Below are 17,014 nucleotides of genomic sequence, written 5' to 3'. Positions count from 1 at the left end.
GGCACACCAGCAGGGCGGCGTGCAGAAGTCTGTGTTGTTCCCATGCTATGAACCAACAGAGGACTGCAATGCTTGGGACTGGCACTCCAGTACTTTATGTTCACAACACCACAAAACTTATGGAGGGAAGGGACCTTGGATGAAGATTGTGGGAAACAAGATGCACATGTGGTTACCCCAAAGAGGACATGTTTCCATCACTCCAAGCCTTCCCTGAACATAAGAGGCTAGGAGGCTGCGATTTTAGATATACATGTAAGAAGGGGGTGAATCCTACAGCCACACTGGTGAAGAGACAGATACTGCACTTTTTAAACCATCACTATCCATCATATCAATTTCATTACAGAAGCTCTCCTGGGCAGTCAGACTTCAACACCAAGCACAGCCAGTCTGAAAGGGACAGAACCCAGTCACTGTCTCATGAGTAATACTCCATCCAGGAACCTTTAAATGCAAATTACAGTCAAGATAGATTAGGTCTTTCTTCTAAATCAAGTTTATTCTCCATTAAACCTGGCCAATCACGCTGGATATGCGTCACCCATTGTAGTTAGTCTCATTCTGCTTCCTCTTCCAGATCTTGTTGTGAAGTTGGGACCCGAGCAAATCATCGTTGGAGAATAGCGCTGGCCACAATGGCTGGGGGCTATGTATCCCACAGCCGTCAGGCAACATTTGTTACCCACTGAGAAGAATTCAGAAACTCTCACCTTTATTTTAAGAAAGCTGGGAATTTTTACTGGAGCCCTTTAAGCTCTACCCTTGTTTGGTGGCAGGTGACCCCTCCATCCATCTCTAAGCTTTGAGGACCACTCTGTCGCCTTAAACTTCTCAAGGCTCTAACTAACAGCCACCCCCAACTCTGAGAGCCAAGGACGATGGGACTGGACTTCTCATTTATTGACTGGTAAAAGGCGATGTTGAGCAACAATGTTCCCAGTCAAAAGTGCTCCAGGCCTAACAAACCGATCAGAAGTTCCACCTCTCTGAGGCAAAGCCTCCTACTCCTAGGTTGCTATCAAGTCTCACTGCTCTAGGCAACAGGAAACCAGAAGTTAAACTGGACACTGCCAACCCTCACAGGCAACTGCAGCCTGCTGTTAGTCTGAGACCTTTGCTGTACCATCCATGCCCACTACTCCCCAGTCAGTCCCAGCATGGTTTAACCTACCATAGAAGTTGGGCTTCTCCAAACCCCATGCTGATGATTGCGAGCAACCCCAGGAGGGAGAGATCAGCCCGAGGAGGAAGACCCCGGAGTACCTGTGACAGAAGCCTGAGGTACGTAACTGGTGGTGGAGAACCACTGCACTAGGCCACTGGGCCTATGCTGGATATAGCTAAGCACTTGAACACATCAGGTGCAACTTCATATCCATCTAGCAATGGGTATAAAGCTGCAAAGTTCTCGTTAAGGAGCAGCCCTGGGCCAGACTGTTCCAGCTCATATGGAGTCCCAACCAGATTCTGAGACACCTTCCCCTAGAGGTCAAGCCCCCATCTTGCAAACCGCACAGGCGTAGGACAGTGCCTGACATTCCTCTTTCCCCCCAACCCAGCACAGTTGGGTGTCTTCCTGTCAGCAGTTCGGCAGACTGCTGGGTGTTCAGGTGGGACCTTGGGTTTGGTGCTTGACAGAAAGCTACACGAGAACTTCAGTGATGGTGCCGACTGTCCACAGAGCTGTTTGGATCAGAGCTTTGTTTCACTCTATCATCCCAGTGAATGTGACAAAATGCTGTGTCCCCCCACCTCCACTCCCCAGTGATCAGACTGCAGTGCAGTAAAACCCCAGCGATGCTGCATTTCAGCCTGCCACTGTCCTTTCAGTCTCACTAAGCCCAATGGGTCCTTAGCGGTAGAAGCAGTGTTTGCCCAGCTGCTCTTAACAGCAGCCATTTAAAGAAAATCAGAAAACCTAATGTGCTGGGAAGCTTTCAGCTAAGACGCCATTCAAAGTGACAGATGGGGCACCTGCCAAGAGCTAACATGCGTGTGTTAGGAAACTGCACTCCAAACATTACACTTAGATAACTATTACCTTGCAGCTGGGAGAGCCCACAGGCCACCTGGCTTGGGAGCGGCCCCATTAGAACGCTCCCAACATGCTTCTCGCTTGCCTCGCTCTACCTGTCGGTTTGTTTTTCTTCCCCTGTAAGAGTCATTGGAGACACCTAAATGATGGCTTAGAGAAACCAGGGCAGGTCAGAGAAGAGTTTTAGATTCTGTGCATCTGGGAATGGGGGGCCCCCCATGTCCTATTTGTGTGTGAAAGTGGGGAAAGGGGAAAGAGGGGCAAACCCTTTGCTCCAAACTTGACCCAACCCCTTCGCAGACCCACGAGGTCCTGGCCTATTGGACAAGCATGTGAATTTTCATGTGTTGAACCCAACAGAACCTCAAATCCTTTCTTAGGGTTATCAGTCACTACTGCTACACATACGTCAAGAGAAAAATACAGGGCCAGGTTAATATTTATATTCGATTACATAGCTAGAGATCTGCAACTGAGAGCAGGGCCCCACTGTGTTAGGCCCAATAAGGGATGGTCCCTTCCCCCAAAAGCTTGCAACATAAATAGACAAGACAAAGGAAGGACTATTGTCCCCATTTAAATAGATGGGAAACTGAGGCACTGAGCAATTAAGTGGCTTGCCCAAGATCGCACAGGAAGCATGTGACAGAACTGACTCCAGATCTTGTAAATGTCAATTCAGTGCCTTCACCGAAAAACCAGTCTTCCTCCGATTCTTTACCAGTTTTCAGATGATATAACTCTGCTGATGTTGGTGAACAGCAAGTGGAGAATCGAGCTAGAATGTGTCTGACCACTAGGGAGGCGTCTATTCAGGCACCGCTGCCTTTCAGCCTGTATGATTGTCCTGTGCCCTTTAGTATGCTGATCCCACTTGCACTCCAACCAGGAGACTGGTGCACAGGACTGAAAGACCAGGCTATTTCCTTATTCCATATTCAGTGATCCCAATTCCCCCCAGCCTATGCTAATTGCCCTACTAGATGCTCTGATTATTTTAAAATGCCTTTGACAGGTGGATGGTATCATGGACTTCCCTCTCTCATTCGTTCAGATTGCAAGAACATAGCTGAAGAGAACAAAGTGGTAGATTATCTAATTAAAGACTCTGTGTGGTTCTTCCTGCCACATGTAGCTCTCTGGAGTAACTCATATAGCCTTTAGTTGTTCTCCACCTAGGCTGCAGAATGCACCACAAGGGAATCCAAATCCTCAGTCATCGGGAAGGGTTATGTGAATAAGGACTAAAGATGCTGTGAAATAGCAGGAGGAACAGCAGGGGGAAGTTTGCTGAAATGATAAGACATTTGAAAAACATCTGAGTTTGAATTTTGGGAGAAGGTTTGAGATGCTTCCTAGTTTTGTTTCACTAGAACCCATCAGACTCATCTCTGGTTGAACCCAAATTGAAGTTCCTGTGGGGACTTCACAGTCCAGGGAACAACTGTCTAGGAAAGATCAGGCTTTGGCACCACTTGCACATCTGATGTCTGCAGCATCCCTTGTGGTACCAAAACGATTGCACTACTTAGTTGTAACAAAGTTAGTCCCTTGTGGCCACTAGACACAGACAGGCCCTGTGGTTATCTTGGGTTCTCGCTCTCCAGCTCGGGTTGTTTGGTGTCACTGGACAGGGTCTCTCCAAATCCTACACTGAAGGGACTGCTGGCTGCCACGCAGGGGCTGACAAGAGGAGAGTAGCTCAAGCTCAGGTTGTAGATAGGGTGACCAGACAGCAAATGTCAAAAATCGGGACGGGGGTGGGGGGGTAATAGGAACCTATATACGAAAAAGACCCAAAAATCGAGACTGTCCCTATAAAATCGGGACATCTGGTCACCCTAGTTGCAGGTCTCACAAGCACCAAGACTATGTGCTGAATCTAAACCTCCACCCAGTGACAAAACACAAGTGGCCGCTTATTGGACAGACTCTAAAGGCCCTGAGAGCATCAGTGAGCATTTTGCAGCCTCAGAATAGGCCAACGCTGCAGGAGACCGTGATAGCTAAGTGCTCTTCATTTCTTTGGCTACAGATACAGTAGATAAAGCAGCTACACTGCTTAACAGGGGCAGGCTGCGCAATGGACCCTGAAGGCATCTTTGGCTGCCCACGTCTCTCTGCAGCAGGATCTGGGTAGCATCTCCCAAAATCAAAGCTCTGCTTTGCCATTTCCTAATTCCCATTTCTTTGAGACCTATCTACTCTGATCCGGCTCTGCCGAACAACAGAAGACCCAATCCCAATGGCTTTATAATCTGTCCATTCTTCCATTACAGCTGAATTCTTAACTTCATTCATTTTCTGCTCAGCGATTCCAGGAGAGAGACTGGCAGCTCTGTAACTGTGACAGTTGCCAATTGTTATCCAACCAACCAGAGGCTGGTTTCCTAATTAGTGCTCTCCAGAGTCTGAGAAAAAAAGAATCCATTACAAAGGAGAGAAAATGGAGGTGGGGGAAGAAGGGGAGAATTAAACTTTTGGATCTTCAGAACTGTCCTTTCACGTGTCTATTACTAGGACCTTGCCACACACCTGCGAGAACAGGACTTTCTCAAATGCTTTCCGAGAATGAACTTCTCTAGTCTGCAAATCCTAGACTCGTTCACTCCGTGCTCCAAAGGGCTTGCGGTCATGCCACCTGGTGGAACTCAGGAGCCAAGTGGGGCTGGGCTAACCCTTCATTGAGCTCTCTCTCATTCAGCACCTAGGAAATGGATTCAGTAGGGGGCGTGCCTCCTTCCAAATCACCACGAAGCAACAACATCACTACCATGATATTAGGGGGCACACCTGCCATGGGAGTGGTTGGGGGGACAATTTTTTGGAGCAGATGTAAAATCAAAGTCCTGTCCACTTGTCATTGAAGAGTCCATGGACCTTTTCACAAGAGACAGGATATCGACACTTTGGTGTCCCACCCAAATGAGAACTTTGTTAGTATCAACCCCCCTAACTAAATTCCCCTCCGTCGTTTAAAATTAACACAGGCTGGTTCTTCACCTTCGGCCCTAATCTGTTGCGGAGAGTTGCACGCACTGTTAAAGCGGCTGCTACATCCCATCCCAGTGGTGAGCGAAGCATTCCTGTGGGCAGTTTGTTGAGCGCTTTGAGATCCTGAGTCGAAGTGAAACATCTCATTCCAATGACCACGTCATTAACATTGTCCCACTTGCCAGTTACTTGCCTGGTAGAGGACTGAACAGACTGCACCTGTTAGAATTTCCATCGGTAACTGGATTCACCCCCTGGACTTTTAAACCACATTGCCCCCAAGTGTTTTCTATTCAAACTGCTGCAGCCATCACTCAGCCAGCATCTTCCCTAGGACACCATTTCAATGGTCTACTTTATTTTGCGTACAAATTTAATTAGTCCTGGGAGCCAGTCAGAATAACTAGAAAGTCATTCATGTAATTTGTCAAACTAGGGTAGTGTGCCAATAAAAATCCCATAATAAAATTCAATTGTGCAGAGCTTTACATAAACCAAACACAACTGAACCTTCTTAATATCCTCTCGGCTTTAAATAGCAGGCTCTTTTATTACCAATAAATCTCTAAACTCTGGGCACTCTCACTCATTGTACCTTTGCTATGATAGCAGGGAACTCCTCCCACTGACATTTCTACAGACCTTCGGCTGGAACATGAAAAAGAAGTGGACCTTAGCCCTTTTTGGAGGTATAGCCTTTTTTTTAACCTATTCATAAAAAGCCTATAAAGGGGATACAGTGCAAAGTTATTAAGCCTTGAAATTTATATGCCCGATGATTGTCCCATTTGCAAGACTTACCTCAAGGGGACACTGAAAGATATTCATTACAAATACATTTGGTTAAATATGGGCCTGATCCTGCAGCTTTTACTTATCTGAGCAGTGGAACTAGAACTTCAGTGGAACTACTCCAAGTAGGCTTTGCAGGGTCGGGTCTCAAAAGCGTAGGTTCACTGATTTTTTTTTTGTAAATTCCTGTTTTTAGAATGCTAGAGGTCTAGGAATTTGAACACAGATTTGTGCTCAGGCCACCAGAGGGTTCCCTATTCTCCTGGTCCCCAAGAGGGCTGTATCTGGCTCTGAGGTTCAAAAAAGCTGAGCTCCCACACTGAAATCAATGGAAGCTCCTATCTAAATGCACGTATGGCCCTCATCACCCTAACATCTTAGGATCTGCCAGCCAATCATGGGTTTGAGCCTCACAACAGTTTTTCAAGCCAGGGAAAGTACTATCCCCATTTGTAAAGCAGGGAACTGAGGCGCAAGGCAGACAGACTTCCCCAAAGTCAGACAGAGAGACTCTGGATGAGTGGAGAACTGAACTCAGATCTCCTGGCTCCCAGCCCAGTGTCCCAGACCATCCTTTCTAGCCACATAGGATCTGGTGAGTACTCAGGACTTCTAAAGTTCAGGCAAAATGTGGAGATGATAGGACATGAGGCTTGAAGCTGTTGCTACAGCAACAAGAAGTACCAGCTTTAATATTTCACATTTCTCTAGTGCCTTCCATGGAAGGCTGTCCAACGGACTATGGACCAGATTACAATGCCTTTACTTGCTAGCCAACATAAGAAAGGGATCAGAAACTGACTCCAATTTATGAAGCCTCAATACTTCTGCAATGTTGCATTATTAGCCCCTTTTAATAGGTGAGGACACTGAGGCAGGCATTGGTTCACTAACTAGTCTAAAGTTAGAGAGTATCAGCCATGTTTGTCTGTATCCGCAAAAAGAACAGGAGTACTAAGTACTCCTGTTCCTCTAACTAGCCTAAAGACACATTAAGTGCCTACCCTGTTTTTTTTAAAAGGTCATTCCCTTTAATGGACTGAAGATAGATATCCAAAAAACAAAAACAAACCCAAGTCACCCAAAAAATAAACAAACTACCAGATCTTTTGGAATTCTGACCAGCACTTTAGCATGTCAGGGACAGCAACTCCCAGTCTGCTGTTCTAAGCCTTATACCTAGGTTGACCAGATGTCCCGATTTTATAGGGACAATCTCGATTTTGAGGTCTTTTTCTTATATAGGCTCCTATTACCCCTCCATCCCGTCCTGATTTTTCACACTTGCTGTCTGGTCCCCCTAGGTTAAGTCTTGACATGCTAAACTGAAACACTAACTATTTTTTGAAGGCTACAGAGATGTCAAGATGTCAGAAAAAAATTCTTTAGCGGAAGCCATCTCTGTCTCTAAGAAGGAATGGTAGGCTTTTTCTCATCAAGTAAAATAAAAGAGAAAGCAACAGAAGAGAGGGGATGGAGATCGTAATCACAGAAGGGACCATTGTGGCCAGCTCCGGGGACTGCAGGCTGGAAGATATCAGACGGGAGAACAAGTTTGTGACATAATTGATCTAGCCAAGCCTGACAGACTGACTAAAGGCTGCTGCCCATGGCTGCTTCTGGATAAAATTCGTTTTGACAACCTTGAGTCCATTGCTGACAGTCCAATAATACACGTTGCTTCAAATTAAGCAAAAACGAGACACCAATCTCTCGCTGGAGACTCAATGGTCGTGTTTCTCCTTCCCCCGAAGGCTGGTGCAGGTGGCGTGAGCAGCTCTGATTTATATCTGGATGCTAGGCTGATGGCAAGGGGCTTTACATTATACCAGCCAATAACTGGGGCATTGTGGACTCTCGGCAGCTTACTGAATATCCTCATTAGAGGCCATATCTATTTGCTTTCTTTAGAGTAACCTAGTGTAAACTGGGAAATGGCTCTGTAACTCTGCACACAAGTGGACTGTTCTTGTGGGCAGGGTGACGTCAGAGAATTGGTAAGACCCCACAGTCCCCTTTCGCCAAGGCGTCTAGGGTTGTAATCTAGGCCAGTAATGGTTCTGTTGGTGGTCTGTGTGAAATGAGATGTCAGCTTAAATCCTAGTGGATGGCGGTTTAATATCACAACAGCCACCATTTGACAATGCTAGCAGAGGAGCCAGAGAGGCCAGTGACTGAATGGTTCTGTGAGATGGACCCTTTGCAGGTCTGGGTTCAGGCACATCAGCAGGGAAGCCTGCACTATGCTGCTTGTGCTGTAGGTGTGTGTTGGTAAACACACAGAGGGTGTCAGTCGCCAGGGCTGTGAATCGACTTAAATGGGGGGGGGGGGGGAAGTGTTCTGATCTGTTTGGATTGGGCATGTCATTTAAATGCAAGTTGGCCATCTTTCCTCCTGCTCTCTCTCTTAAAATAACCTGTTGCCACAAGAGCAGCAGCGCTCAGGGCATCTCTGCTGGTTTGAAGATTGAGGGGTTGCTGAAGTCGCTGTTTTGAGCTTCACAGGCCCCCAAAGTATCTGGGGCATGGCTGACTCCTAAGAAACCTGCTTAATAAGTGTGTTAAGAGGTGCTGATGCTGTCAATGTTTTGTAGACTGGGGGTTTGCCCTATGTTACAACCAGAGGACACAGCATTATGGGGATGTCTTCACTGCAGAATTAACTGGGGTCTGGAAACCCAGGAATGGGTATCCAGGTTAGCCAAGCCAACCTGCCAGCATCCAGAGCCTTACATATGTAGGGGCATCCACACTAGCACTGCAGTAACCTGGGTTAGGCACTAAGCCTTTCTGGGGACATATCCCAGAGTTCTTAGTGCCTCACTAAGGAATTGTTTTGCAGTGCGTTGCATGATCTCTGTGGTGCTGTGTTGAAATCTGGCTCTTGTGAATCCTCAGAGCAGTGTGCTTTAAACGAACACTCAACCTGAAATCAAATCCGTTTTTAAACTGCAAGTTAAAAGTAGTTGTGGGTTCTACAACCACTCCCAAGTGCCCCTACCAATACTTACAATTTTCACACTCCCATTTTCCTGCTTTTTAAAATGCTTCTCTTGCCTGTTTGTGTGTGAAAGACTCATGCAAACAAACTGGCTCTGCAGAGGGAACAGCAAAACTGACTGCATACAAAGTGCTGCCAAATGCACAAAGTAAACAGAAATAAATTGAGAGAATTACAGGTTTTGGTTGTTTTTGTTTGTTTTTTCTTCACCAGTCAGGAGTAGAAATCTTGAGTGTTGCTTATATAACAATAGTGAGTGTGGAATGTTGGCCTTTTAAAGTTGATGAGTCTCTTTAAAGAAACTGTGACAAAGGGTAGGATTTGCACTGTTGCAGGCTCTGTATTTTGGAATTTTGTCTAATGTCAGACTGGCCGCAAAAAAGTGATACTCTACAAACAAAATACAAAAAAGTTAGAGAAACCCGTCTGAAGCCTTGAATTGTGGCATTGGGAAAAAAAAATATGCCCCTACAAGCAAAGGCACAGTGCTGCCCCAGGACAGTGTGCCAAGAAAACTGGAGGGATAAAGCAACTGCAGTCTCAGCATAACTAGCATGCAATCTCTTTTTCTTTGCTCTGCTTTCCCAGCGATACATGTCCTGGTTAAGCATGGTGGAACAGGACAGAACACAGACCAAAAGTAACACATTACACAGGTGATGTAATATGGACATGGTCAAACCTGCTCTACCAACTGCCACTTTTATAGCACTAAAAGAGAAAGATCCCACTTTTTTTTGTATTTAGAGGTGTGGTATAATTAAGGTGATCAGATGTCCCATTTTTAAAAAGGGACATTCCCGTTCTTGGGGACTTTTTCTTATATAGGTGCCTATTACCCGCCCACTCCGTCCCATTTTTTCACGTTTGCTATCTGGTCACCCTATTCCTGCCGCTACTGCTCTTAAATTTTCCAGACTGCACTTGGTCTCACTTTTTCAGACTGCCTCCACCTCTCTCTGAGAGTTTTACTGGGGTTTTATCATGGGAACAATAGCACCATGGAATCTCTTTACCCACTGGCTGGGAGAACCACAGTTTTTGCTGAGTGCTTCATTACATGCTCACTCTTTAGGATATCTGTGTCATCCTGATAATTAGGGCTGAGTGAAAGGGCCTTTAGTAAATAGGAACCAATTAACCGCAGGGCAAAGGGAATTGGTTCCATTTTACACTTTCCCTTTCCTGTGTATACAGGGAGCATAAAACACAGACAGGATGAAACTACAGAAGAGCTGAACCTGCACAGCTCAAAATGCTGTAGCTCTAGGAGGGGTGATGCTAGGGTTGCCAGCTTTCTAAGTCCCAGAAAACCAAACACCTTTGCCCTGCTCTTTTGCCGAAGCCCCGTCCACCACCACCCCCCACGCACTCCATCCTCCCTCACTCTCCCCCCAGCCTCAATCCCAGGCTCATTTTACCAGGCTGGGGCAGGGGATTGGGGTGCAGGAGGAGGTCAGAGCTCTGGACTGGGGGGTGCAAGAGGGGGCTCTTGGCTGAGGCCAGAAATGAGCCGTTCAAGGTGCGGGAGAGGGTTCTGGACTGGGGCAGGGGTGCAGGCTCTGAGCTGAGGGTGTGGGCTTCAGGGTGGGGCAAGAAATGCAGGATTCAGGGCTGGGGCAGGGAGTTGAGGTGCAGGCTTTGGGCTGTGGCTGTGTTTAGAATGCAGGAGGGGGCACGGGCCAGGGGCATGAAATGATACCCAACCATAACTATGCCAACAGAGCCCACTGCAGAAACACAACCATACCAAGAGAGGAGGGATTTCAGTGGCACAGCTAATGGCCGTTCACAGAGCAGTCTTGCTATCCTAATAGAACTCCTCTTTCTGTTGGCTTGTATTGCATCTACACTAGGGGACACTGCCGGTATAGCTATATAGGCAAGGACCCGGTAGTGCAGACAAGGCCTTGCTAGGTGTTTAAAGCCTAGATCAGCTCTCTTCTTGATTGAGGGCTCTAGGCACTATCATAATACAAATAAATACAAGACAAACCAGACGAATCAGCTACACTGATTCTTCCTCTGCTGCCCTTGCTCAGATGTCTAAGTTCCACCTCATCTTTACTGCAACTCACAGGGGAATGGCCAAGCCAGGGTAGCTGCAGGAATTCTCACTATGGGAACCTGTCAAACCGACTCCTCCTAAAGCTTGGCCACCATTCTCTGCAACACCCTTGGAAAAATGACCCCTCCATCCCTCACAAGCCAGAGTCCTAATTCCTCTTGCACTTGCTGATTTTCGTTATAGACACTCTAGTCAGCCTGGCATTAATGATGCAAACCAGGATCCCGCCCTGCAGCAGAGGGCAATTCACAGCAGCATTCACGTCAATTCACTGGCTTGCTGCTAATTTGTTTGAGGGCGGGGTAGGGAAGCAAATTTTTTCCATTGCTAATATAGGCAGAAACTTGCTTATTAACTAGATTAAAAAAACAACCACACACCTTATTCAAAAAGATACTGGGAGGGTAGAAAAGGAGCATGTCAAAGAAGTAGGAACTGGAGCCGCCTGGCTAATATCAGCCATGAAATGCAGCCCCTGCTGGGCCAATCTGAAACACAGAGGAGGCAGGCATTTGATTGCTCTAATTCAGAGTGAAGCTAGCTAATAGCGTATTAGCAATGGGACCCCTGATTTATCCCAAAGCTCATTGTTACAAGGAAAGCATGTGACTGGTTCGGTCACAGAGATCCCCTTGGGACTGTCATCTGATGTGCTGAGCCCATTTTCCCTGCCAGCTTAGGACTCCAGAACCCTGCCTTGTTGAGCCAGACCCACCAGCCTGCTGCAACACAGACCTAGGGTCTGAACCACACCACCAAAGCTGCAGGCTTTAACCGAAAACCACTCAGCAGGTTACCTATCTCCAACACCCAGACACCAAGTTCCCAATGGGATACAAACCCCAAAGCAACCCATTTTGCCCTGTATAAGCTTTATACAGCATAAACTCAAAATTGTCCGCCCTCTGTTACACTGATAGAGAGAGATGCACAGCTGTTCGCTCCTGCAGGTATCAATCACTTACACTGGGCTCATCAATAAACAAAAGTGATTTTATTAAGTATAAAAAGTAGGATTTCATAGAATACCAGGGTTGGAAGAGACCTCAGGAGGTCATCTAGTCCAATCCCCTGCTCAATGCAGGACCAGCACCAATTAAACCATCCCAGGCAGGGATCTGTCAAGCCTGGCCTTAAAAATTTAAGTAGTTTCAAGTAACAACAGACAGAGCAAAGTAAGTTACCATGGAAAATAAAACAAAAACAAGTCAGTCTAAGCCTAATACATTAAGAAACTGATCCCAGATAATCTCACCCTCCGAGATGTTCCAATATACAGACTAGATGCCTTTCTAGCCTGGGCCCGATCCTTTCCCCGATATAGTCCTTGTTAGTTCCAGCAGACACCTTAGGTGGAAACTAGTGTTCTCTCATGACTGGAAGCTCTTTGTTCTGTTCTGTCCCCTTTTAGATCTTTGGCACAAGGCGGGAATCTTGTTTCTCTGGGTCCCCATCTCTCCTTCTAAATGGAAGACGCACCAGGTTTAAGATGGATTCCAGTATCATGTAAAAAAGTTCACATGACCTGTGAAACCTCATTTTCCATTCATCCCGGTCTGGCCCGCAAGCACCCAGACAGGTTTGCGAGTCAACTGAGCCATTTATAGGTCATTGATTCTGAAGTACCCTTAATGGCTTCCACTTTATATGTTTGCATCAGTAATACAAGTTTATATCGTTTTCTCATAACTCCAGACATAGAAATAATACTTGCAAATAAATGGGGTGAACACACTCAGTAGATCATAAGCTCTGTAGTGATACCTTACAAGAGACCTTTGGCATAAAGCATATTCCAGTTACATCATTATTTAAACTCATGCATATTTCCATAAAACATTATGCAGTGCAACACCACAAAAAGAAAGATCATAAATATCATGAAAAGGACCAACTCAATCCCCTACATGCCATGAACTGGGAACATGTGTCTTTTTCAAAAAAAAGCCTGATGCAAGTGGTGTGAGCAGGGCGACGCAGTATGAAAATATTATGAATATACCAACTCATTTTAAAGTGTCCCCAGTGCTATGTCCATGGAAGCTATGGATTGCTGCTGTATCACCATCTGGTATCTCCTTATTTCAACACCCACAGCTCTTCAGCCCCAGATGCACTCCTACCATTAAAACTGGCTTCTGCCCCCCAGAGCCACTATGAGTTTTGCCATCGATCCCGCCTTTAACAACTCATGTCCAGGAGCATATGACCTTGCTTAAAAGTCTATAGTGGCTAGGATCCCACTAGTCTTCCTGATGACAAAGGAAACCCAGGCATCCCCTAAATGAGGGGAAGTAGCATGGTAAGTCCAGAGAGTGAGGTACAGAAGGTCTTTGTAAATGTACGGGTCACATCATTGCTGGCTATCACTTTGCAAGAATAAGTTTTATATATGGTCAAATACTGTTAACTTTATTAGATGGAACAAACAGATATGTGGCATACAAAAGGGAAAGAATGCCCCAGTGCTCAGGGATTGGGTATGCATCTCCTTTCCCTTTAAGTACCACTTTACATCTCATGAAAGGGGTATGCAGGGCTGAGGCACTCTGCCCCACGGTGAGTTTCAGAATAAAATTCATCCCTCCTAAGGCAATGCATCCATTTTTGCAATTTTACCTGCAACTAAAATAGCCCAACAGGTGCAATGAATCCCTGGAAATTGCCACTCTCAAAAACCTTTGAGAGAATCATTTGAATGGCCCTACTTTCTGAATGGGCACATTTCCCTTTCTTCACTCAAACTGCAGCAAGAGATTCAAGATCAAACTTCTGCAGGTGCAAGTGGCGTGATCTCTGCAGATGGATGCCACAGAGAAATTGTTGCACTGACTGCCAAAAGCCAGGAGAGAAAGAGACACACACACGTTTTGCCCTGTAGAGCAAAGCAAAAAGGAAAGAAATCTGGCAAGCTACTGTGATTTCTTGGCAGATGAATGAGATAGCCTGTTGTAGGACTTTGCTGCCAAAATACTAGATGCTGGGTATATTTGTACCCGTGTGTAGCTGCAAGGGAGCAGCCTCCCAGGATTGATGGGCCACATTCATGGAACAAGAAGCTTGCATTGGTGGGGCTCAGCCTGGTTGAAAACCTTTTTTAGATGGGTTATTGAGGCACAGAAAGATTCATTCCTCAAGTACATGTGCTGAAATTTAAACATGGGAATAGTCCAACCGACAACAGAACTAGTTTAAGCTAAGCACGTGCATATCTGTTTGTAGGATCGGGGCCTAAATGACCTGCCCTGGGCTATACACAGAGTCTGTGGCAGAGCAAAAAATTGGACCCGGATCTCAAGTCCCAATCCAGTCGCTTCAGCACATCATCCTCTCTCTCTCACTTAAGTGAAACTGAAATTATTTTCCCATTTAAAGTTCTTTCAGGGCTAGTTGTTGACTATTATTAGTCACTAGAATTTTTAAAGGATTCCTACTTTGACACTGGCTTTTCCAATCTAATTCTTTTCACAATCTATTTCGTGAAAACGCTGAAAGGTTCTCTCCTTTTTTTAAAAAAACTGAACAAATCATAGAGTAAGTGCTACCTTCACAAATCCCCATGGCAGTAAAGCCAGCTGCTAATGGACAGCTTTAGGCACGCCTGCTTGCAAAGAGATTTCTAATAGCCCACTTCAAAATACATCTGCTGCCACACGCCCAAGCCTGGAAATGGATACAAATGGAAAGCTACTGGGTGAGCAGGAAAGAGAAGTAAGTAAACTTTTCTGACCCGTCACAAAGGTTTGGTTTGGGTCTGAGGCAAAGGGTTAGCGAAGGGGCCATTACGAACTTGTTCTTCAAGTCTCTCACCTCTGCCATGATGGCCACAGAACACTCAACAGCAGCTAAACTGCCAGCATGCTGGGACTGCTGCATGATCTGCTCAGCTGAAGGGTCTCGCTGTTACCTTGTGCTCTGTCCTCTGTTTTGTTGTACTTCAACTGTAAGCTCTTTGGGACAGCGACCTTCTTTTTATTAGTTGCTTACACAGTTCCCACCACAATGGGTTCCCAGTCGCAGATTGGGACTCCGCTCCTGGAGACCAACTGTAACAGAACTGGTTTGTTTTGGTGCCTGAGTGCAAAGCCAACCAGCTATACCACACAGAATATCGTGGACTGAGGCCAGGTTTGAATTCTCAGGAGCCAGGAGCTCTCAGGGGAGAGCCCTTATCTGTTCATTTTGCCACAGAACAAACCCCGTGTTCTTTGTATGATCCATGATTCATCTCTGCGCAGGTTCATGCCTAATAACCAACCTGCTGAATCCACCCAGGTGTCGTCCCTTTTTTCAGAAGTGAGCTATGGCTGCCATGGAAACAGATGCCTTTCAGGCCCAAGCAAAGGGTGCCCAGACACGATAGCAATGGGTGTCTTAGAAATGCAAAATAATGAAAAATAGCAGCACACAAAGCTGACAAAAAACATTATCCTTGAAAACAAAGATCTGGAGCTGAGCTGTAGAGACTCAAAGCTATTTTTGAAAGGGAGATTCCTGACTGCCTGAACAGACTGACAGCTCGTTAAGGCTGCTAACACAGGAACAAGCACGAGACCTGTTTCCCCACCGTGTCCATATATTAACTCATCTTGAATTCGTTTTCGAATGAGGACGACTGTGGTAGGAAGAGTTTGATACAGAATGTTCAGCACCCCCCACCCCGACTTTTGAAGTGGGAGAAGATTATTTGCTTGCTTTGGCTAGAAATGCTGAGACAGTCTCGCAGAAGAAAGCATGGAAATGCTTCCTGGGCTAGCTAAACCAAGGGCAGTCTCAGCTTGGTGCATAGGGAGATGCCATTAACATAACGGCCATTAGCTCTAATACAGGGATAGTCCAAGCACAATAGGATTCCCTCTTTGAGAGGGGTTTCTATGCAGGATGGAAGAATCCCTTGGCAGCGAAAGGCCATTTGCTTTTCCAGCTGTATTCCCACTGCTGTTATTGAGGAAGCAGCGTAGAGTGACCAGATGTCTCAATTTTACAGGTACAGTCCTGATTTTTGAATCTCTCTTATATAGACTCCTATTACCTCCTTAACCCCATCCCGATTTCTCACATTTGCTGTCTGGTCACCCTAAAGCAGCGTGACCTAGCAGGGAATTGGGAATCCGAGGTTCTAATCCCAGCTTCAGGAAACTCAACTTCTCTCCGCTCCTCAGTTTTCCTCTCCGTGAAATAGAGGGGGAAATAATAATTCCTTAGCTCATGGGGTGGAGGGCACTTCCCTAGTGCTCTCCTTGCCAAGGATCTCAAAGCACTGTGCAAACACTAAAGGGCCAAAGGCCAGAAGTCTCTAATAGACCACTCTGCATACAAATGGAAAGCAGCATCCGGCCCTTAGCATTTGTTTGCCAAGCACTTGGAAATCCTGCATGGAGAGCACTAGGGAAGGGACAAGTGTTAACAAAGGGTTCAGCTCATGTTTACGACATCAGTTCCTGTTGCCATGGAAGTGAGTGGGGGGGTCACGTAAGGTAGCAATAGATCATCTCTGCAGGGTCTAGGAGGAGGAAATGCACATTTGTTCAGACAGGACATAAACCCAAGGCCCTGACCACTGGGAATATTAGAGCATGAGGCCAAAATTTGGAGTCTTGGCCAGATCCCAGTCTGGATCATTACATTGAGTTGGCCTTCACCCCCACCTAGTTCGTACAGAGGAAGTATTCTTCAGAGTTTCCAGCTCTCACCATTTCATCTCGCACGTCACAGGGACTTGAAGCTGCAGCTCCTGAAGTTCTGTGGTTTCATTTTTAAAGGAGGACGTTTCTAGCCCTGGCTTTAGAGGAAAGCTTGAACATGTTACTGATGTGCCCCTCAAAACACTCAAAAAAAAAAAAAAAACCCAAAAAACTGAGAACAAAAAAACAAAAACAAAAAAAAATCTTGATTTTTATACCCGATTCATGATTTTTGAATGCATAGGGTTGGCAATATTGTTCTCACTCCATCCTGAACTGTTCTGTAGGAGATGAAAACTATTATGTTGCTCTCCAGAGATGGCTGCGTTTGAGCAGTTGCTGAAGTCAGACCTGCAGATAGGCAACTTTGAAAAAATCTCAGCTGAAAGAGCATCCAAATGCCTAGGGCAGGTTTGAAAATCTCAGCCACACTTTGT

The 17,014-nt window shown here is 46.0% G+C and overlaps 1 protein-coding gene across 10 annotated transcripts in view; it reads right to left on the bottom strand.

The window, feature by feature from the left end:
* Positions 1-17,014, bottom strand: part of DVL1 (dishevelled segment polarity protein 1) — a 178,539-nt gene that overhangs the window by 133,298 nt on the left and 28,227 nt on the right. For 2 of the 10 annotated variants that reach the window (XM_032780011.2, XM_032780013.2), the window contains exon 1: positions 16,587-16,610. The exons of the other annotated variants lie outside the window; for them this stretch is intronic. Coding sequence is in view for 1 of the 2 variants with exons in the window: in XM_032780013.2 (XP_032635904.1) it covers positions 16,587-16,594 (8 nt within the window). In the remaining variant the exon portion in view is untranslated. Of the gene's footprint in view, positions 1-16,586; positions 16,611-17,014 lie in introns of those variants that run through there. 10 annotated transcript variants of the gene reach the window in all.

This window comes from Chelonoidis abingdonii, chromosome 23 (assembly GCF_003597395.2).
Source record: "Chelonoidis abingdonii isolate Lonesome George chromosome 23, CheloAbing_2.0, whole genome shotgun sequence".
In the NCBI taxonomy this organism is placed as follows: Eukaryota; Metazoa; Chordata; order Testudines; family Testudinidae; genus Chelonoidis; species Chelonoidis abingdonii.
The sequence above is the reverse complement of the archived record's forward strand: the minus strand, read 5'-3'. Positions and strand labels throughout refer to the sequence as shown.